The sequence below is a fragment of the Mesoplodon mirus genome (assembly GCF_964341445.2).
Source record: "Mesoplodon mirus genome assembly, chromosome: 7".
In the NCBI taxonomy this organism is placed as follows: domain Eukaryota; kingdom Metazoa; phylum Chordata; class Mammalia; order Artiodactyla; family Ziphiidae; genus Mesoplodon; species Mesoplodon mirus.
In genome coordinates, this window is record NC_138983.1 from 11,375,071 (window position 1) to 11,397,459 (window position 22,389).

Here is a 22,389-nt window from a genome sequence, read left to right on the forward strand (position 1 = left end):
GGATGATGTGGTTGATTCTCTTATTGTCCCAAACTATCTGATTCTTCCCCTCTGAGAGACTATAGCCACACTCTTTGCCAAGGGGCCTCCCTGTAGGCAGGGCACCAGCTCCTTGTCTGGCTTGTCCGTGACTTGCTGGGGACTATGAAAGGTGAGTGGAAGTAACAAGCTTCCAGGAGCAGCTTTAATGGGATTGTACACTCCTGATTGGATTCTCTCTTGGTCCTCTGCCTCATTCCGTGGGAAGGGGATGGACCACGGAAGGGCTGCTCCTTTGACCTGGATTCCAGAACAGGAAGCCACATGGAGCAGATGAAAGCTGACCCATAGCAGCAACTGAGACACAGCCACTAACATGCAAAGTACATGAGAAATAAACAGTGGTTGAAGGAAGCCACTGAGATTTAGAGGTTCTTTGTTACGCAGCATGACCTAGAGAAAGCTAACAAAGGCACGCCTCTTGTTCAATAAATCAATGGTTCTTTTCACTTTTGAGATCAGGGAATGTTTTGAAAATTCAATGATTTTCTGGCCTTATCCACAGGAAAATGAACATGAAATTTTAATTCTAATTTTAGAGTTCATAGAACCACTGAAGCCTCACCGGGGATCACTAAGAATCCGGAAACCCAGTGATTTTTCCCTCTACTCTTTTGGGGAACATCAAAGTATTCATTAAAAAGTAAATAAACAAATAAAATTCCACAAATTAAGATCCCTGCCCCAGAGCAGTGCTTCTCAAGCTTTAATATGCTGTCAGATCACGTGGGATCTTGTTAAAATGAAGTAGGTTCTAAGGTTCTGCATTTATATCAAACTCTTAGGTGTTGTCACTGGTGCTGGTCCCAGGACCTGCCATTAGGCAGCAAAGCTCTAGAGGAAGGATCCTAACATAGATGAATTATTGCCAGTAAAATCCAAGAGAGGAAAAAGCCAAAAGCCCAGGTCCCACCACCAGGCAAAAATAAAATTCTAAACATATACATCCTACCTCTAGTTGACTTGATTATGACTTTGCTACATGGGCATCTAGAGTTACAAGAGACCCAGTTCTGTTTAGCATCGTACTGAGCAAACTTGAGGCCCTAAGAGACAAGTAAATTCCTCAGCACTACACTGAAACCTGCTCTCACCTTTCTCCCTTTCTCGCTGTCTGGAAGGTAACAGTGTCGTGGGAAGCCACGGGCGCTGAAACTTTTCCCAGGATTTGGGTGTTCTGGCCCCTGAAAGCAGAAAAAAAAGAGAGCAAAGAGCATTTTTCAAAATCTTTTGGATGCAGGGGGTGCAGGCTGTGACTGATTCAAATAATGATGAATACTAAAGGCCACAGAGTCTAGACAGAGAACAGACCCAAACAGCGGTGGGAGTAGTGGTTTAACACATACTCGAGTCCTTGGACCTGGCTGTGGATCCAGAGCTGCTGCCCCCCAGCTGTGTTAGCTGGAGCTGCTCTCCCTTGGGGTGTTACTTCCCCACCCCTTAAATAAGGAAGATGTGGGATTCTCACCTTGTGGGACCGTTATGAATGTTAAGGCGCACATTCAGAGCTCAGCAGCTGTTTATCACCTCCATCATCATCTATTCTGGCTCTTTTGTTTTACAAAAGAGGAAAACTGCGGCCCCAGAGGTTAAATGACTTCCGTTATGTTAATGGCTTTGCCAAAACTTAAGCCCAGGTTTCCTGAAGCATACTCTGGACTTTTTTAACCTCTAAACTACTCAAAATAACTTAAGTGCCTGTGAGCTTTGAGCCAAGAGCCATGCGATCAGAATTATCTGAATGATTCTTGGGGATTTTCTCTTTTGTCCTCATGGGTTTTGGTTTGTTTTCTTATTTAACAATATACGTTGGCATATTCACGACTAATAGTCTTCTGACATTTCAACTGTCATCATCCAATACCCCTATTAAGCAAGCGGTCTCAAGCCACCAGGTGGGAAAGAAACTGAAGCAGAATTTAGCCAAAAAACAAGGCTTCCTAATCAGGGTTCAGAATGGTCTACAGGTCCCTTTGAGAAGCTCATGAAAAATGAGGGATTTTCTCCCAGGAACAATGCACATATTTTCCCCCTACACACAATGTTTGTCTATAATTTCTGAGCACCCCTGGCCCTCCTCAGAGTCTGTGAAACCCTGTTTTCAAATCCCGTCTAGACGAAGCCAATATAACATTGATAATTCCACACAGCTCCTGGTACAAGCTCTCACATCGTAGATCAGTAACCGTATCCTGGCTGAACAAATGAATGAGCGAGTGAATGCAGGAATGAATGAATGAATGACAAAACTTCAAGAAAACACAGATTTTCCATTTTCTCTTACTATGGACGACAGTTCCAAAATGATTTAAAAATTATGTGATTAAAACAATCTTTTTTAATAGCATGGTTCAGGATCATGTACGATTTTGCAAACTGAACAGCATGATGAGTACAGTGGAGTCTCAGAGAAGGGAAAGATCACAGGGAACGGAAGAAAGAGGCAACAGTGTCTTCTGGGAGATGCGGGACTTGAGGGTTCTGAGTTTCACATTCTTCTGAAATCACATTTACAACATTCCCACGGCCACGGCTGTTTCTAAGCCAGGCTGGACGGCTGATGGCCGATTCTCACCACGGTTCTTATGAAATCACATTTACAACATTCCCACGGCCACGGCTGTTTCTAAGCCAGGCTGGACGGCTGATGGCCGATGCTCACCACGGTTCTGCCCGCTCCTCTCCTGCCCGGGACTTGCCTGTTACGCGGCCAACACAGACACCTGCTTGGCACCAGCCCAGCAAGACTGTGTGCTCGCTGCACGGTGCTAAGCTCAGCAGTCACGACTCTGCCTTGGCCCCGCTCAGAGTGTCTCCCCCAGAGAATCATCGTCTGCAGTGAAGGCAGAGCTTAAAGGGCCTCACTCCTCATGAAAGCCCAAGCCTGTGTGGTCCCTGGGGTCTCCAGGAATGGATTTTGCCCTGAGGGTTCTGCTACCGACTCTCACGGGTGGTCTACGGAATGGCTGTAAGGACAGTGCACGGATGCATTTCCCTTGACACAAGCTTGGGTTTTCCTAAGGAAGCCATGGCACCTCCAGAGGCAGAAGGTGGGCACCTCTCTACCCTAGTGCAGGCTCCCCATTCTTTGGTCCTGGAGTCCGGGAACAAAGAACATCCTCCAAAGTGGTTGCCCCACTCTGACTTTGCCCACGTCAATCTGGCCTACTTCCCACCAAGGCCATTGGCTGTTTCTGGGGACACCCGTATTCTCATTCTTGTCCCTATTATACCACCACGCGCCCCCCGGCAGCCCTAGAATCATTCCAGAAGTCTCACTTGCCCTCACATCCAACCGTATCTCCCTGGTCCCGGCCCCTCCCTTTTTCATTCCTGGAAGCTAAATTATCGCAGTGGTCTAATGGGTCTGTCAGGTCACCCCCCAACTCTTTTGCCAGACTGGCCTTCCTAAAGCATCTTCCCAATCACACGACTTTCCATAATCCTACCCAACGCCTGACCACCTTCAGGGACCCCCGCCACCAGCCTGTCAAGGAGAATCTACAGCCTTCACCCTGGTGTTGGAGGCCTCCTGACCTGGCCACAGCCTCCCTTCTCTGCCCGCTCTTTCACATCCTCCTTTCTCCCTCCTCCTGTCGCCTACTTTGGCAAACCTTAACCCAAATTAAACTCTTCCTTATGGGCCTTGCACACCCCCTCTTTCTCTCCCTTGGCGACTCTGTTGTGTCCTCCAACTAAAAACACTCTCCTCCATTTTTTCATGTCTTTCCTCTACTAGTGAGTACCCTGCCCCCAGAAAGTCTCCTCCAACCCTCCCAGACAGACAGACATAGGCCCTCTTCCTTACCCTGACATGTAAGATACTCATTAATGATGGAGATCAGGTCCTGAGCACCTTGGTTCTGTACCCTGGACCACAATATGCACATATAAACATTATCACCCATCTTTACAAAACCCCCGCACATTAGCTTCCCGGCTGTGCAGATAAAGAAACAGGGCTCAGGAAGGTCAAGGGGTCAAGGTCCAAAATCACCAGCTAAGGAGGAATCAGCCAGGAATTGGAAGACAGGTCCTGTCAGACTTTGAAGACCTTGTGTTGTCTTTGTCCACCCTGCTTCCCACAGCTTGTATCAGTGCTGCACATCAGTTTTTACTCTATAGTTTAGTGATGTATATTTATTTCTGCCTGACTGGTTGATATGTCCTTCAAAGAAGAACCATGTTTTCTTATTCAATTTTTTACAGACTATTACATCTCCCTGTTTTATTTCTTCCTTATCTCACTAGAAGGGGGACTTCAGGGAAGCAAGCACTGTTTGTTTAGCTCCCCATTCTTTCTCTAGCATCTAGAACACGTCTGGTCCCCTGTCCACACTCAAATGTTTGTTAAACAAAAGACAAAATGGAGGAAGGCAAGGAGGAAGGAGGAAAAGAGGGTAAACAAATAAATATTTGTTAAATAAATGAATCCAGTGAACACCCTAAACGTTTAGAAAAAGCGTCAATGTGTGAAGGAAGGGACACATGTGTATTTACTGCCAGGAAAATTGTTCAATTTGTTCCTTAGGGCTGTCTTTTGAAGAATCAAAAGAAATGTCCACAAAAGTCAAGGACTATCTATCAAATTACAAATGCAAATACCATTTGACAAAAAAAAAAAATCCACTTCTAGAAAATTATTCTACAGATATACTCACATGTGTGCAAGGTTATTCATGACAGCATTTTGTTGTAGCAAAAGATTGGAAACAATCCATATGCCCATCCAATGGAGATGGCTGAATATAAATTATGGTACATTTATCCAAGGGATGATTATGCAAAGCTAAGAAAGAATGTGGAAGTTCTCTCTATACTGACATGGAAAGATCTACAGACTATATTGTTCATTGAAAATGCAGGGTGCGTCCATGTCCTGGCTATTGTAAATAGTGCTGCAATGAACATTGTGATACATGTGGGAAGCAGCAACATAGCACAGGGAGATCAGCTGGGTGCTTCCACGACCTAGAGGGGTGGGCTGGGGAGGGTGGAAGGGAGGCTCAAGAGGGAGGGGATATAGGGACATATGTACGCATATGGCTGATTCACTTTGTTGTACAACAGAAACTAACACAGCATTGTGAAGCAGTTATACTCCAATAAAGATCTATACAAAAAAGAAAGAAAGTGCAGGGTGCAGAACAATATGTCTGATATGTCACCCTTTGTGTAAAGATGGGAGGAGTGGATGAAGTCTTTGTTGCAAATGCACAAAGAACCCTGAAAGGATACATAAGAAAGTGAGAACAGTGGCGGAGGGTTGGGGAGGGTGAGACTGGGTAGATGGGGGACCAGAGTGGGAAGGAGACTTTTCATAGCATAACATTGTCTTAGCATCTCTGGCTGCTATAACAAAGTAACATAAACTGGGTGGCTTGTAAACAACGGAAATTCATTTTTCACAGTTCTAGAGTCTGGGAAGTTCAAGATGAAGGTGTCGGCTGATTCAGTGTCTGGTGAGACACCACCACATAAATTGTTTGGTTTCACAGGTTCACAGCTGGAGAGGAATTGGTCTCCGGATGAATTCTACTTTGAGTCTCACCCTATCTAATGTAGATGATATTTAGATAAGACTTTGGACTTAAACTTTAAAGTGGGTGCTGGAATGTGTTAAGATTTGGGGGCTATTGGGATGGAATGAATGTATTTTGTGTGCAGGAAGGACATGAATTTGGGGAAGCCACGGGTGGAGAGCTGTAGATTGAAAGTCTGGGTCCCCCCCATAAATTATTATGTTGAAATCTAATCCCCAATGTGATGGCATTAGGGGGTGCGGGGGGTCCCTTGGTGGGTGATTAGGTTATGAAGATGAAGCCATCATGAATGGGATTAGTGCCCTTATAAAAGAGATGCCAGAGAGGCTCCTCATCCCTTCTGCCATGTGAGGACACAGTAAGAAGACGGTGTACAAACCAGGAGGCGGGCTGCCACCAGACACTGAATCTGCTGGCATCTCAATCTTGAACTTCTCATCCTCCAGAACAGTGAGAAATAAATTTCTGTTGTTTAAAAGTCATTCAGTCTGTGGGGTTTTTTGTTTGTTTGTTACAGTAGCTTGAATGGACTAAAGACAAACATTTACTTGCAAACATTTGAACTTCAAATGATAAAAGCCAGTGGCTAAGGGTGGGCTCACCTGAATGCCAGGGGGGATGCTGTAGATGATCCGGATGGTTTTGCAGTCTGGGTGGCCAGGCAGAGAGTGGGGAATGAGGTGGTACTCCATCTTCCCTGGAGGCTGGGTACCTGTCTTCACCCCATAAATGGTCTTACAGGTTGGACACTGCAAACTCCCATCCTGAAGAGACAAGGTCAGAATAGGAAACAGTTTTAGTAATGACCTTCCCACCCAACCCCAAAAGGTACCAGAGATAAAGGACTGGGGTCGGGGGCAAAATGCACCCAAATGAGTAACAGACCTGAGTTGCCCCCCTGCCTGGCTACTGAGGCCATTGAAAGCTGAAGCCTTCTCCAAAATAAGAGGAGGAAACAACATAATAAAGGCCATATATGACAAACCCACAGCCAGCATCGTCCTCAATGGTGAAAAACTGAAACCATTTCCACTAAGATCAGGAACAAGACAAGGTTGCCCACTCTCACCACTCTTATTCAACATAGTTTTGGAAGTTTTAGCCACAGCAATCAGAGAAGAAAAGGAAATAAAAGGAATCCAAATCGGAAAAGAAGAAGTAAAGCTGTCACTCTTTGCAGATGACATGATACTATACATAGAGAATCCTAAAGATGCTACCAGAAAACTACTAGAGCTAATCAATGAATTTGGTAAAGTTGCAGGCTACAAAATTAATGCACAGAAATCTCTGGCATTCCTGTACACTAATGATGAAAAATCTGAAAGTGAAATCAAGGAAACACTCCCATTTACCATTGCAACAAAAAGAATAAAATATCTAGGAATAAACCTACCTAAGGAGACAAAACACCTGTATGCAGAAAATTATAAGACACTGATGAAAGAAATTAAAGATGATACAAATAGATGGAGAGATGTACCATGTTCTTGGATTGGAAGAATCAACATTGTAAAAATGACTCTACTACCCAAAGCAATCTACAGATTCAATGCAATCCCTATCAAACTACCACTGGCATTTTTCACAGAACTAGAACAAAAAATTTCACAATTTGTATGGAAACACAAAAGACCCCGAACAAAGCAATCTTGAGAACGAAAAATGGAGCTGGAGGAATCAGGCTCCCTGACTTCAGACTATACTACAAAGCTACAGTAATCAAGACAGTATGGTACTGGCACAAAAACAGAAAGATAGATCAATGGAACAGGATAGAAAGCCCAGAGATAAACCCACGCACATATGGTCACCTTATCTTTGATAAAGGAGGCAGGAATATACAGTGGAGAAAGGACAGTCTCTTCAATAAGTGGTGCTGGGAAAACTGGATAGGGACGTAAAAGTATGAGATTAGATCACTCCCTAACACCATACACAAAAATAAGCTCAAAATGGATTAAAGACCTAAATGTAAGGCCAGACACTATCAAACTCTTAGAGGAAAACATAGGCAGAACACTCTATGACATAAATCACAGCAAGATCCTTTTTGACCCACCTCCTAGAGAAATGGAAATAAAGACAAAAATAAACACATGGGACCTAATGAAACTTCAAAGCTTTTGCACAGCAAAGGAAACCATAAACAAGACCAAAAGACAACCCTCAGAATGGGAGAAAATATTTGTAAATGAAGCAACTGACAAAGGATTAATCTCCAAAATTTATAAGCAGCTCATGCAGCTCAATAACAAAAAAAACAAACAACCCAATCCAAAAATGGGCAGAAGACCTAAACAGACATTTCTCCACAGAAGATATACAGACTGCCAACAAACACATGAAAGGATGCTCAACATCTTTGCTCATTAGAGAAATGCAAATCAAAACTACAATGAGATATCATCTCACACCAGTCAGAATGGCCATCATCAAAAAATCTAGAAACAATAAATGCTGGCGAGGGTGTGGAAAAAAGGGAACACTCTTGCACTGCTGGTGGGAATGTGAATTGGTACAGCCACTATGGAGAACGGTATGGAGGTTCCTTAAAAAACTACAAATAGAACTACCATATGACCCAGCAATCCCACTACTGGGCATATACCCTGAGAAAACCATAATTCAAAAAGAGACATGTACCAAAATGTTCATAGCAGCCCTATTTACAATAGCCTGGAGATGGAAACAACCTAAGTGTCCATCATCGGATGAATGGGTAAAGAAGATGTGGCACATATATACAATGGAATATTACTCAGCCATAAAAAGAAACGAAATTGAGCTATTTGTAATGAGGTGGATGGACCTAGAGCCTGTCATACAGAGTGAAGTAAGTCAGAAAGAGAAAGACAAATACTGTATGCTGACACATATATATGGAATTTAAGGAAAAAAAATGTCATGAAGAACATAGGGGTAGGACAGGAATAAAGACACAGACCTACTAGAGAATGGACTTGAGGATATGGGGAGGGGGAAGGGTAAGCTGTGACAAAGTGAAAGAGCGGCATGGACATATATACACTACCAAACGTAAGGTAGATAGCTAGTGGGAAGCAGCCGCATAGCACAGGGAGATCAGCTCGGTGCTTTGTGACCGCCTGGAGGGGTGGGATAGGGAGGGTGGGAGGGAGATGCAAAAGGGAGGGGATATGGGAACATATGTATATGTATAACTGATTAAATTTGTTATAAAGCAAAAAATAAATAAAAAATAAAATAAAAAAATAAGAGGAGGAAAATTCCACACCAACCCCATGCTCCATGCTAAGGGACATGTAAGGGAGACCCCATCCTTCATAAGGAGACCGGGCTTTGCCCTGCATCTCAGGACTCTGATGGGGGGATGGTGGGGGACTCTGGGTACAGTGACGTGAGGGGTCATGGTTTCACAGCAGGACCTGGTGACGTGTCTTCTGGAGGGATAGGAGGAGAGCTTGGGAGAGAGCCTGGACAGTAAATCCTGTTCCCAGCTTGAAAAAAGAAAGGGAGGGAGGAGAAGGAAAGCGTGGGCAGGGAACAGCGTGTGTACAAAGTGCTGTCACACAGCGGGGACCAGAGCTCTCCAGGACATCCAGATCTCCTCGGGGAAGACTGGGATCCTCTGCAGGGCTATTTAAGGACGTTTCCATTCAAACTCTACTCATTTAAAGGAACAGCTTGGATTCAGGGCAATGGAAGTTACTCCGTGTGATCAAAGGATGGGAATCCAAGGCCAGGGTCCCACTCTCTGTTCTGGCCTTAACTTGCTTCATGACCTTGGATGAATCACTCCATCCAATAAATTCTCTCTGGACCTTTTCAGCCCTCTTCTCTGTAAAGAAGATAAAAACTGCATGCTTCAAAGTATTAGTGCAAAAGAGAATAAAGGATAGTGTCTTCAACATTTTTGAAGCACCATGGAAATAAACGCAAGAATACTAGATTATTCTTGAATACAGTTATCAAAAAAGGGAATAAATGTTCTAAGAAACCTCTTTTAAACCCAAAATAACCTCCTCAAATGCCAAATCCTGATGAAACCTTTTTTCTTAGGGTCAGGAAATTGGGCAAGGGATACAGACACGCATCGTTCACAAATAATTGAGCTCTCTGAGACAGAGAAAGATCCCAAGATTGGCACTTTGGGAATTTCAACCACAGGGCTATATTAGGATGAAGGGAAAAAACATACAGCCATAATACAAAAGAGATACCAATTTGAATAACAATGCTAACAGCTCCCTATGTTTTATCTCCATTTTCCAGATGGAAAATGAAATGTCCGGGAGGTTGAAAATCTTGCCCAAGGTCATTTGGCTACTAAGCCAGGGTTTGAGCTTAGGTCTGCTGCCTTTACTCTTTTCCCACAGCAAGAGAAGTACAGAGCAGCCTCTGAAAGCCAAACATCTTTTTGGATGAATAAGAGGTTGGAGGATATCACAAAAATCTCAGACTCTGACGCAATCCAAGCTGGGCCTGGAGAAATGAGTAGAATTCAAATTCATGCAGATGGGAAATGAAGGTTATTCCAGGCATGGGAGAGAACATGAGAAAACTCAATGGCTTAGGCATTGTAAGGAGAGAGTTATCATCTGAGGACACTCCCAGATTCCTGGAAACCAGCTCTAATGGTGGAATACCACTCCTCTGTCATTAATGGACAAGACAAGCATCACAGACAGCCTTCCCCTCCTCTAACAGTAGGACCCTAAGGGACTTCCAGTTATACTTTCACAAAATCTTTAGTGCTTTGGAAGGGGCAGTGAAAGGTGTTTTGAAATTGTCCACCGAAAATGAATTGTAGCTGAAAATCACTAGCCCTGGGAGAAGGAAGGGTGATAGGAAATCCATCCATGCCAGTATGAGTGGACACTAACCACTGGCCCATCATCATGGACCACTCCCCCTCGGGACACTCAGGGACAGAGGTCTACACCTTTCAGACCACCACTCGGTGTGGATACAGGGGGAGAGTTGGGTAGCATAGACCAAAAGGAAGGTAAAGACAGATTTTACCAACATCATAATTTCGTGGAAACTGATCCTGCTGAGAACAGCCAAGTTCATCACCCCTGCTGCCCTGGGATGCCTTTGAGACTCCCCGAAACCACCTGCGTGCCACTCCAATAAGGCCTCCATGCTCTTGCACCCCAGGGCCCACGTGGGAGGTGGCACCAGCCCCACAGGCTGGCACTAACCTTGTTGCCGTTGTTGTACATGGCGACCAGGCAGTAGACGTGGTAGATGTGGCCGCATCTGGACAGCCTACCCACTAGGTCAGGCTTGACCGTGGGCTGTGGACCCTTGTAGCCCGAGGGGGCCGTGAGGCGCTCCATACAGATGGTGCAGTCCTGGGGGAGGGAGGAGACAGAGGAAAGAGGACATCAGCTCTCAATCAGCCTAGGAGCCCAAAGCATCTCCAAGGCAGTTCCCGCGTGATCTCAGAGGTCAGGTGAGCGATTTCTTCTCCTCTTCTAGAAAGCCCACAAACCAGGGTAAACATGCCTTTGGGAATCTAAATAGAATGCTGCCTTGCTTTGTGCAACAGAGAAATTCCTGAAATAATTCCTGGCGGTGGTACATGTTCATTTAGGCTGGCCAACAGAATGATAACCTCCTTGGGGGCTGTGACCAACCGTCCTTCCTTGGTACCCTTCAGTGGCTTGTGGAGGAAACCAATGCTTGCTGACAGACTCACCGACAAGCTTTATTTAAGTGGAACGTCTGTAAAGGAATTGTATTTGAAGTGTCCTGGAGAGGCTGCTCTTTAAATAAGTCTGCAACAGGATTTCTCTACCTTGGCACCATTGACATTTGGGGCTGGATAATTCTTTGCTGTGGGTGCTGTCCTGGGCCTTCCTGGGCATTGTAGGGTGTTTAGTAGCATCCTTGGCCTTTGTCTACTAGATACTATCAGCATCCCCTCTCCCCTCCAGTCATGTAAAATCACCTCTGGTTGAGAACTGCTGATGCACATCAAGCCCATTTTAAAGTCAGTACCCATAGCTTATCATACTGCCTTTCTTAAATTCAGACTCTCATGTTAAGGCAGTTTAGAATCAGTCAGCAGTTTGCTAAATGGGGAGGTGGGGGAGGTTAAGCTGCAGCCGTTGCTCAGGACCATGAACCTGGGAGCCTGGGCATCCGCTCTGACCAGCTCTGCACCAGTCAGGACTTAGAAAGCAGCTCCTGCCGCAACCTGCGGAAAACTCTAGCAGAGGAGATGCTTGTGGGTGACGGAGAAGGTGAACCCCGTCCTGTCTCCCCTGCAGTCACCTCATCTGGTGGATGCCGGACTTTCTGCAGATACTTCTTCAGCACTTCTTCTGGGGTTTTACCTGTGGGGACAAGATATTAAGTGAGCCACCAAGACAAGCTGGATGTGCCAGAGAGAGGGGAGTTGTTAGCCAGGCTCAAAGCAGAAAAGGCAAACAATTCATTGCACAATTGGATTTAAGAACTGAAAGGGAACAGAGTGGTAGAAGATGGAGGGAGGTGGTCTGAGGAGGTGGGAGGTGTTCACATCTGCCTTTATCTCCTTAGGTCACTTCCCTGACAGCCCCCTGCCTAATTTCAACAAACCCACTTTTTAACTGACAGAGGTTGAGTGGGTTTCTCTTCCACATCGTCGAAGAGCCTGGACCCACCCAAATGATGCAATGAGATGACAAATGAAAGCACTCTGCATTGCAGCTCTATTTACAATAGCCCGGAGATGGAAACAACCTAAGTGTCCGTCATCGGATGAATGGGTAAAGAAGATGTGGCACATATATACAATGGAATATTACTCAGCCATAAAAAGAAACGAAATTGAGCTATTTGTAATGAGGTGGATGGACCTAGAGTCTGTCACACAGAGTGAAGTAAGTCAGAAAGTGAAAGACAAATACCATATGCTAACACGTATATGTGGAATTTAAGGGGAAAAAAAGGTCATGAAGAACCTAGGGGTAAGACAGGAATAAAGACACAGACGTAGAGAATGGACTTGAGGATATGGGGAGGGGGAAGGGTAAGCTGGGACAAAGCGAGAGAGTGGCATGGACATATATACACTACCAAACGTAAAATAGATAGCTAGTGGGAAGAAGCCACATAGCACAGGGAGATCAGCTTGGTGCTTTGTGACCGCCTAGAGGGGTGGGATAGGGAGGGTGGGAGGGAGGGAGATGCAAGAGGGAAGAGATATGGGGATATATGTATATGTATAACTGATTCCCTTTGTTATAAAGCAGAAACTAACACACCATTGTAAAGCAATTATACTCCAATAAAGATGTAAAAAAAGAAAAGAAAGTACTCTGTAAACTGTTACACATTTAAAAGCATTAGGTAGGCTTACGGCATTCCTTTTACAATGTGCTAAGTACTGTCTCAATTGGTAATGTGGAGTCAAAGTGCTATTATTTTTATGGGAAACCAGGAATTTATGACCACAGCTTCAGGACGGTCTTCTTCTTCGGCTGTTGATGGCATGATCGCTGCCAGCAGAGGTAGCCCAGCAGTAGGGAAAGGGTGATGCTCTGGGAAGCAATCACCTGACAGGTGCATTGACTCTGGAATTTTGGGGAGGGGGGGAACAGGACCCCTAAGTGGCAGCCTAGCCTAAAGGCAAGGGATGGGATGATACGGACTCACAAAGAGGCATAGAAATTTGAAAAAAGGGTCAGTGCCTCCTTAGGTGACCTTCTTAACTTCTCTAAGCTTCTGTTTTCTCACCTAGGAAATGGGCAAGAACAACCACTAGCACCTGCTGAGAGTGATGCTTTGACAATTAAATGAGCTAATGGATGTACAGTTCTTTGGCACTTTACCTGCTAAGAGCCTGATATATGCTATTAATAATAACAGGAAGAGTGGGAAAGTGCAAAATCCTGCTGTTTCCTATGAGACTACAAGCAAGGCAATCAAGTTTATTTAAGCAGAGAGATTTTGATAGACTGGAAAAGTAGGACAGGGTTTGAGGAAGTGGATCCTGCAACGTTCAAAAGCTGGGATGCAGGCCCTTCCTTCCCACTGCCCTGCTTCTCTTAGAAGAATCAAGCCTCTATTAACTGAAAGCCTATTGCTTGCCGGGCTAAGTCACAATATACATATGATCCCATTGAAACTTCATAACAAGTTTGCAAGGTGGGGACTTAGGGGTGACGGTGAAATCATTTAACAACCAATACCAGAGACTAGAAAGACCAGCCACAGAGCTGAAGTGGGGTCCTTGGTGCCCTGATAAGCACAGGTATTTGACCTCCTAGTTGTAGGATGTGAAAAGGGAGGATGGAGCTCCTAAAGGGGAGTTCGAGGGGCCAGAGCATCTGGAGTCTCCAGAGGGACACGAGACAGTGGTTATTTCCCCAGTGACGTGGATGCATTACAGGACATACCTGCCAGGTACCGGTTGTGCCCATTGTAAAGGTGAGAAAATAAGAGACTGGGGTCACAAGACTGCAAGGGACAAAGTTGGGATATGAGTCAAGTCTGATTGGGTTCCAATGTCAAAGTGATCTTTCTCTCTAATGTATTGATATTTTATCTGTGTCACGCATCCTATTTTTATGTGTCTATATTTTTGGCCTGCATTTTTATATTTCTCAAGGTGTCTCCATCTGATCCATACCTCATCCACTTTGGTGTAATCATCAGAACAGGTACCAGGTAGGCCCATTTAGCAGATGCAGAATTTAAGGCACAGAGGGTGAAGGCATGGGTGTGACCCTCAGTGGTGGAGGCAGAGCCAGAGCTGGGAGCCAAGTCTGTGACCTCCCCGCCAGGACCCCTTTCGATAAAGAGGCCGATACCTTTCTTGGCTTGTTTCTTGGTGGTCTTGCGGCTTGTGTTGGAAACCCCTGGGATGGATTTTATTTCGCTCTTGCTGACGGGGGGTGGGTGGAGGACCAGCTTTGGTGGCCTGGTGAGACACACAGGCAGCCCTGCTGCACTCATGAGGATCCCAGTGATTCCTGGAAGGGCAAGAGCATGAGAGAAGAAGGACTGGAGAGTCAGTCCCCCAAACCCCCACCCAACTCCCCCCTCCCCAGTAACCTACGCACCTCCTTTCCACCGGCGCTCTCATAACTCATGGATTCTCTACGTAGCCTCTACTTTTCTTGGAAACATCCATTCCCTCATTTTCAACAGCAAGCTTTGCTTTTCACAATCAATTCTTCCCAAACTCTTCCTGCCCTTCCAACCCAACTCCTCACATCCTCATTTGTCTTAATCAACATCCGAATTCTCTCTCTTTTTACAAATGCTCACTATACCTATTTCATTGCTTTTGTTTTTCTACCTTCAGCCGGGGGCTGCTCTTACCTGCCAAGGCAGGGTTGACAGGACTGGACCCACTTAGGTTCTTCACTGGGACGGTGGGGACCCTGAAGAAAGAAAGAGCAGACATATCATGCTTTTGACAAGTGGGACAAAATGGACCAGTGGTGGGGACCCCAAAACTTCACCCACCGAGGGGTTCCCCTTTCTTACAGGAAATACTTATTCCTACTAAAAATGCAGTAAGTTCTTAGCCCCTCAGCCAGAGCTGATACCTTCAAACCTTGTCAGTCCACACCATGCCTCCACCCAGAACCTCAAAACTCAGAATGGCTCCACAGTTCCCTCAGAGTCCCAGGAAGGCCTACACAGCTCTGCATGAGCTGCCAAAATCCCCCGCCCCAATCCCCCCAGCTCTTTGGCCTCTCCTCAAGTCACTCGCCTCTTTACTGCACCCTAGCTGTTCCTCTTACTGGCCAAGAACACTCCTGCCTCAAAGCCTTTGCATAGGCTGTTCCCTCTGCCTGAAATGCTGTTCCACCTGACAGCTACTTGGTTCCCTCCTACAACTTCTTCAGCCTTGGCTCAAATGTTCCCTTCTCAGCAATGTTCCTGAGGCCATCTTATTTAATACTGCTACCCACCCCTCCATCCCACCCTGAGACCCCCCCCAAGCCCTCTTACCCTGGTCTTTTTTTTTTTCGCCACGTCCCATGGTTTGTGGGATCTTAGTTCCCCAACCAGGGATTGAACCTGGGCCCAGGGCAGTGAAAGTGCTGAGTCCTAACCCGTGGACCGCCAGGGAATTCCCACGTATGATCTTTGAAAATAAGTTGTTGCTTCTTATCTTCCCTCCTAAAATCTAAGCCTTACCAGGGCAAATATCTTTGTCTGTTTCATTCAGAGCCTGACACTGGTAGGCATTCAACAAATATTGGTTGAAGAAATGAAAAAAACATAAAGAAGCAAGTTCAGACTTGGGTGTACAGTCACCTCAGAAGCTTTTGAAAAGGCAAAGCCCCTTGCCTGCCTCAGAAGCTCTACCTGTGGGCCAAGAGAATCTGCATTTTTACAAGCTTCTGCTGAGAGGAAGCAGAGGCAGCTGATCCCTAGTCTAACATTTGGAAACCATTGCTCTAACAGCTGTCACTTCTCCTTTTGCCTGAGAAACATAAATATCAGGCAAGGCCTCCTCCCTTTTCTGTCCTTCTCCCCAGCAACTTGAGCCAGGATGGAGAGAAGGACAGCACAGCTGCCTGGGACAGTCGAGGCCTCCCACGGTGCTGAGTAGAAAAATACGAGACACAGGGAGCTGGGTCTTGCACCATCCCCCTTGCCACCCAGGCCTCCACAGCTGGGTTTGGAAGGGGATGTGGGCTTGGAGAGCCCGAGGGACTGGGTCACCGATGACTCCAGGAACCAGAGTTTCTGCTTTGGGAGTAGGGTGGTGCTGGGACAGTAGGGGGAGGGGAAAGAGCACGTGTTTACTTTTTATTAATTTATTTGTCCATTCATACTGAGCCCACTTTGTGTTGGATACACTGCTGGATGCCAGGGACACAGCAGTGAGCAAGACAGCCCACAGCCCTTCATCCATGTGTTAAAAACGCTAACAAGAGTAGAGTCAGACACTTAATCCCAGGCACCATTCTACCTGCTCACAGTATATACATCCATCTAACCCTTCCAACAACCTATGCAAACGGTGTTATTATTATTAACTCCGTTTTAATAGGCAGGGAAGGTGAGACACAGAGAGGTTAAGCAAACTTGACGAAGGTCACACGGCGAAGGATTTGAACCCAGGAAATCTGTCTCCGGAGCCCATTGTTTTAGCCACTCACTAGGCTGTGCTCTAGTGTCTGTGTAATCCTCATAACACCCCATGCTGCAGACAGAAGACACGAAGCTTCAGGTTTAAGCAATGAACCCACAACTCAGAGGGGAGGTTGGAAGGTCACTTCAAGGCTGAGCACTGGGTCTGTCTGTCCCCCACATGCCCGGAAGGATGGGTGCTTGCCTGGCCACGCTGAGTCTTCTGGGGCCGCTGTCCTTTCCCAGGGATGATGACGTGTGCACCAGGGTTGTGAGAAGGATGTGGAAATAACAAATGTGGGTGTGTTTGTGTCTCAACAGGCCACCAAAGGCTACTTGTCCTCAGAAACTGTCCCCAGGATAAATCAAATCCCGATGGGACGGGGTGAAAGCTGAATTCAACACAAAAGAAAGACACCAAGAAAAAGAGGCACAGACTTGATTCCGGACCCTGTAACCTGCCCCACAGGGCCAGGCATGGTAGAGTGGATGGGGGGGGGGGGGTCAGAGAAATCAGCTTAAAGACCCAGTCCTGCCAGTCACCATGTCCATCAACTTTTCTGAGCCTCAATTTCCTTATCTGTAAAGCTGTGAAAGTCTTGGGTTAGAAGCTGCCAAGGAGACTTCCTGATGATTTCCCACCCCAGTACCTGGGGACCCAGGGTTTAGTCTCTGCCCTGGGTCTCCCACCTGGGGCTGATTCTCCTCCCGCCTCTCTCTGGGGAGGTGGGGTGGGCAGGGTCCCTCCTCTGCGCCTGCTCTCTGGATCCACACCAGGGGGCAGTGGGCGCCACCCAGCTCAGCACCTGCCTTCCCCCCTCACCATCTCCAAGGCCCCCACTTCAGCTGATATGTAGCTGTGATCTGGGTGACAAAAGCCACCTTTGTTCCCACAAACTGGACTGGCTGGTTTCCACACCCAACCTGGTTAACCAGGAAATAGTCCAATCCCCAGAGCGTACATCCCGGGCAGCCCGAGCACTCAGGGCTGGGGGCAAGGTCTGGGGAGAGGGAGGGTGTGCTGGTGAATACTGAGGAACAGGTGGGTGTCCCTGCCATGCCAGGAAAGGGACAACATGGTGGAAGGGCTTGTCAGGAGGCAAGGGATTGGGGAAGAGGGGATATTTGCTTATGAAATACAGAAGGGTCCAGCGGAAGGGGCCCTGCAAGGGCGTCAGGCTATCTGCTTCTAGTGCAGCTCTGCACCGACTTTGTGCCTTTGGGAAAACCGTGCAGCCTCTCTGCCATTCATGACCGCACCTGAGTGACCACGCAGTAAACAGGGCACCCTCAATCTCTGTCCCTGGGTTCCCAGGGAGGATTTAGGATCCAGGTTGAAAACTTTGTAAATAGCCAAGCCCTATGCAAATGTGGGTGATTGTTTACATTTTTTGGTTCCCAAAGGTAAGAGGAAGTTGGGCTTGATATAAAGCCTTTTCCTGCGTAATATTCCAATTTTCTCAGATTTTTGAGGATGTCAGGTGTAAAGTACTAATACAAAGTTGAGTGCTGGGCAGATTGTTGAGCTGGCAACACTTGATCACCCTTCCCCCACCGTTATTCGTTAAAATGAAAACCAAGGAGAACAGCCTGTATGGTCCACACCGGTCACACCCTGTCGGGGCCCCCAGGGTTATAGATGCCTGAGTCCTTTTTCTAGAGATCAGCAACCCAAAGGCAGGTGAGCATTCACATCCTGCAGGCAACTCAGCTCAGCAAAAGCTGCCTGACCCAACTTCTTGTTGGCCAATCAGCAGACACCCCCTGCCCCCCATGCTGTGGGGAAGTTCCCAGTTATGCAGGGTGCACGTTTTAATTTCTGTCTCTAACATACAAAACTAAGAAAAGAGAAGAGCTGGCAAGGTGGCAGGGGAAGGGGGTTGATGAGGGGAGAATAGCTCTGCAGATACCATGGTGAGAAGTGCTTTTCTGGGAGTTATGAGCCAACCCAGGAATCCTCAGCGGAACAATGGTCTTGTCTCTCCAGCAACCGAGGTCTCGCTGGAGATAGAGAAGCCTCCGTTCTGGAAAAGAGGGCCAGAGGGGCGACTCCCGCCCTCCTCAGCACAGCCCTCTCCTCTTTAGAAACCCCCTGCTTGTGTCTCTGAATAATTCACAGGATCTTTTGTTCCCCCCAAACCCTTCTCTCCATCCCACCTCTCCCGCCCTCCCTGGTCTTCCTCTTTTCCGTGGGAAAGTTACTGGAAGAGGTCATGGGCAGAGAGGGGAGGGGGAAGGGGCCATTGGACGACAGAAGGTCGATGGCAATGGCAGACAAAGGGAATAAACACGCTAATTAAATGGCCAAGAAAGACTGGAGGAGAAGATGGTAGTGGGGGTGAGGGAGGTGGGAAGAGGTGAAAAGGAGAGGGCTGGAAGACAGAGAGGGTAGGGAGGGGCCTCCCTTGTCAGGAAAACAGAGCAGAGAAAAAAAACAACTTGTTTCTATAGCCCTTTTGAAATTGCACTGCCCAGACCTCCGCCCTATTCTGCTGCTGGATTCTATTGGCAGGCAGATACTCAAGCAGAGAGATAAAGAGCTGCCGACTCCTTCACTGACATTTAAAGCGATCTGGGGTTCCGTTCCCTCAAGTATGGCATGGGGTCACTTGGCTTTTGTGTAGGGCGCCAGAAAAGAAGTAGGGTGTTAGATTCGGCTCAGCTCTGACTTCAGTAACTACAGAGCACGTAGATACTGTTCGTAATAATAATAGCAGCTAATACTGAAAAGACTCTTATTATGTGCCAAGCACTGTAGTAAATCCACACTGAATATTTCATTTAGTCCTCATGACAAACCCTATAAGCAAGGTACTATTCCTATCCCCATTTTACAGATGAGTAAACTGAAGATAGAGGACGCAAAACTTGCCCCAAGTTACACAGCCAGAAACTTGGGTTCCAGCCCAGCCAGTCAGATTCTGAAGACGGTGTTCTTACCCACTATAGGAGCCTCCCTCTGCCATGCCAGCAGTCACCCTGGAACTCCGTTAGAGGCCCTGGGATGCTGCTGTACGCCAGTGTGGAGAAATTGAGCAGCGGCATTTGTGCGGGTACCCCTTCCCCTCTGCCAAATACTTCTGCAGGCTCAGAGGAAGTCATGAAAATCCCAGGCATCTGACTAGCATCTGACCATTTATAAATTGCCTTCGAATACAACGAGGAGCTGGGCTTTGGCCAAAAGAGCAGCCGACTAGGAGACGAAAATCTAGGTTCCAGCTCCCACTCTATGACACGTGGGCTGTGCATCTCTCCTTGGGGAGTTCATTCCTAGCTGAGTGCCCATGCCCGACACTCGCATCACGGTGTAAGGTCATGAGTTAATGCCAGCGAGTGCATCGGGTCAGCTGTTAAGGGGTGACTGCTCTTAGCTGAGGTTTTGACACTGACTCCAAGGGGTAGGCAATGCAAGCCTGATGATCCCCATTCCACACAGGGGGAACATGGACCTTGCAAAGATTCCATGCCTCACCCAGTGGCAGAGGCAGGAGTAAAGGCCCGGCCTCACGGTCTGCAATCTACTCTCCTTCCTGTCTCCTCCCAGCGCTGGGCCTCTATGTGCAGAGATCTTCCTCTGGGCAGCCTGACCTTCACACTCTTGTGTCCAACCTACCTCTGAACCATCCCGAATGTCTGGGCTTGGGTGGCAGGCAGGGCCAGGCTCCTCCAGAGAAAGGGAAGACTGGACAGATATAAGAGGCCAATCTCACAAGAAATCAGGGGCTGGCAGGCAAAGGCTACGGGTATCACATGGACCTGCATCTCTCCCATTTTATGATCAGGAACACCAAGAGGATGATAAAAAGCAGTCATAACAGAATCTACAACATCCCCAAGTTGTCACAGGAATGACTGAGAACTGCCTGGGAGGTAGTAAGTACTCATTAAACACGGGCTGTTATTCCAAGCTGGAGGCACCAGAGGAAAGGGACTAACCCTCACTTGGCACCTATTGTATGCTGGACACCGTGGTATGTGATTGACAGGGAACCAGCATGGCTGAGCGGGAAGAGTCTGGGCTCAGACTTCCTGAAGTCTGAATCCCGTTCTCTGCTGATGATTAGGTATGTGCCTTGGAGCGAGTGAAACTCTCATGCCTTCAAGGGTAAAATGGGATCAAAAATGCCTACTCCAGGGGCTTCCCTGGTGGCACAGTGGTTGAGAGTCTGCCTGCCGATGCAGGGGACACGGGTTCGTGCCCCGGTCTGGGAAGATCCCACATGCCGCGGAGCGGCTGGGCCCGTGAGCCATGGCCGCTGAGCCTGCGCACCCGGAGCCTGTGCTCCGCAACGGGAGAGGCCACAACAGTGAGAGGCCCGCGTACCGCAAAAAGAATATAAGCCTACTCCATAGACTTGTTATAAGGATTAAAGCCCCCAAACTAGAACATGGTGGGAGCCCATGAATGTTGCCTGCTATTTCTTGGTAGGTATCACCTCCCTTAATGCTCACTGCAACCCTAACATGAATATCATGGCCAGCATTTACAGATGAGGAAGTTGGGGCTCTGTGATGTTGCGGATCCGCCCCTATCACAGGGCTAGGAAGAGGCAAAGTCTCCATTAGAATCCAGGTCTGCTGGATCCCAAAGGCCACATCCTTGCTTACCCACCACACCGTGCTGCCTTCCACCTGCAGCCAGGGGGTCAGGTGAAGACGAGGAGGAGCTTAAGCCTTGGCAGCCCTTCCTTCATCTCTGACCCGGCTGATCAGTGACGTCTGATGCCCCTGATCAGCTGATGCTCAGAGGCAGCCGTGGAAGCACCTACCCGGAGGCGATCAGCACCCGGGACTGGGCGATGGCCAGTCGCTGCAGGTTGGTCCGATTCAAGGTCGCCAGGGCCACCCTTCCGGTCTTGCCATTGGCTCCCGGGGGACTAGTAGGGGAGCCCGCATTCGCCCCTGCCGGCGTGCTGGAGGCTTGTCGCCGGATCGCCTGTGATGGGACCGTCTTCACCGGGCCTCGGATGGTGCCCGTGCTGTCTAGTGGCTTGGCCCCGGGGCCTGCTGGGGGAGGCACCTTGACCACTCCAGACTCGGGCATGTTCTTGCGGGCAGCCGGGGGCTGCAGGGGTCCAGCGCTCCCAATGGCCACCGCGGCCTTGACGCTCATCACCAGGACGCACTGCGGGCAGGAGCAGGGCGCGGCGGGGGGTGCGGCGGCAGGCCCGGGGCTGGCAGGCCAGGACTGGGCCTTGGGCAAGGTGCCAGTGACCATGGGGTAGATAAGATCTAGCCGCCGGCGGACGCGGCGCTGGCGCTGGGTCTGCCGGTTGATCTGGCCCATGGTGCTGAAGTCAATGACGTAGCTGAAGCCGATGGAAGTGAGGTCAATCCAGGGGTGCTGCTTCTCGTAGGCGTGCTGGATGGTGATGCCCACTTCCATGTCGTAGGGCGTCCAAGAACCATTGTCGTTCTCCCACTCCCACACCACGCCCTTCCCAGGGGCCGAGGTCGGGTCGTAGTACTTGCGGCGAACTGGACGGAGGGTCCCTGCCAGAGTGGGACAGAGGAGAGGATCAGGGTCACCAAGGGATGAAACTGGATTGTGTTACGTTAATAGGCAGACATTAAACGAGTCCTACAGTGTGCTGGCACTGGGCTGCCTGTTGAGATATCAGCTTTGAATGAGGCTCACTCCTGTCACTTTGAAGTCCAGCAGTCACAGGGGGGTGAAAGCAGATGAGTTACACGGGGAAGGATGTGGGAGATGGTACAGGGACCAGAAAGAGCACTT

At 47.9% G+C, this 22,389-nt stretch overlaps 1 protein-coding gene across 4 annotated transcripts in view; it reads right to left on the reverse strand.

Annotated features, from left to right (window-relative positions):
* Positions 1 to 22,389, reverse strand: part of DTX4 (deltex E3 ubiquitin ligase 4) — a 52,507-nt gene that overhangs the window by 5,868 nt on the left and 24,250 nt on the right. For 3 of the 4 annotated variants that reach the window (XM_082627607.1, XM_082627608.1, XM_082627609.1), the window contains 7 exons: positions 21,422 to 22,145; positions 14,883 to 14,944; positions 14,369 to 14,530; positions 11,847 to 11,908; positions 10,769 to 10,921; positions 6,185 to 6,346; positions 1,134 to 1,223 (listed from right to left, as the gene is read on the reverse strand). In XM_082627607.1, coding sequence (XP_082483733.1) covers positions 1,134 to 1,223; positions 6,185 to 6,346; positions 10,769 to 10,921; positions 11,847 to 11,908; positions 14,369 to 14,530; positions 14,883 to 14,944; positions 21,422 to 22,038 — 1,308 coding nt within the window. In that variant the 5' untranslated portion in view covers positions 22,039 to 22,145. The remainder of the gene's footprint in view (positions 1 to 1,133; positions 1,224 to 6,184; positions 6,347 to 10,768; positions 10,922 to 11,846; positions 11,909 to 14,368; positions 14,531 to 14,882; positions 14,945 to 21,421; positions 22,146 to 22,389) is intronic. The other variant, XM_082627606.1, reaches the window with a different exon arrangement.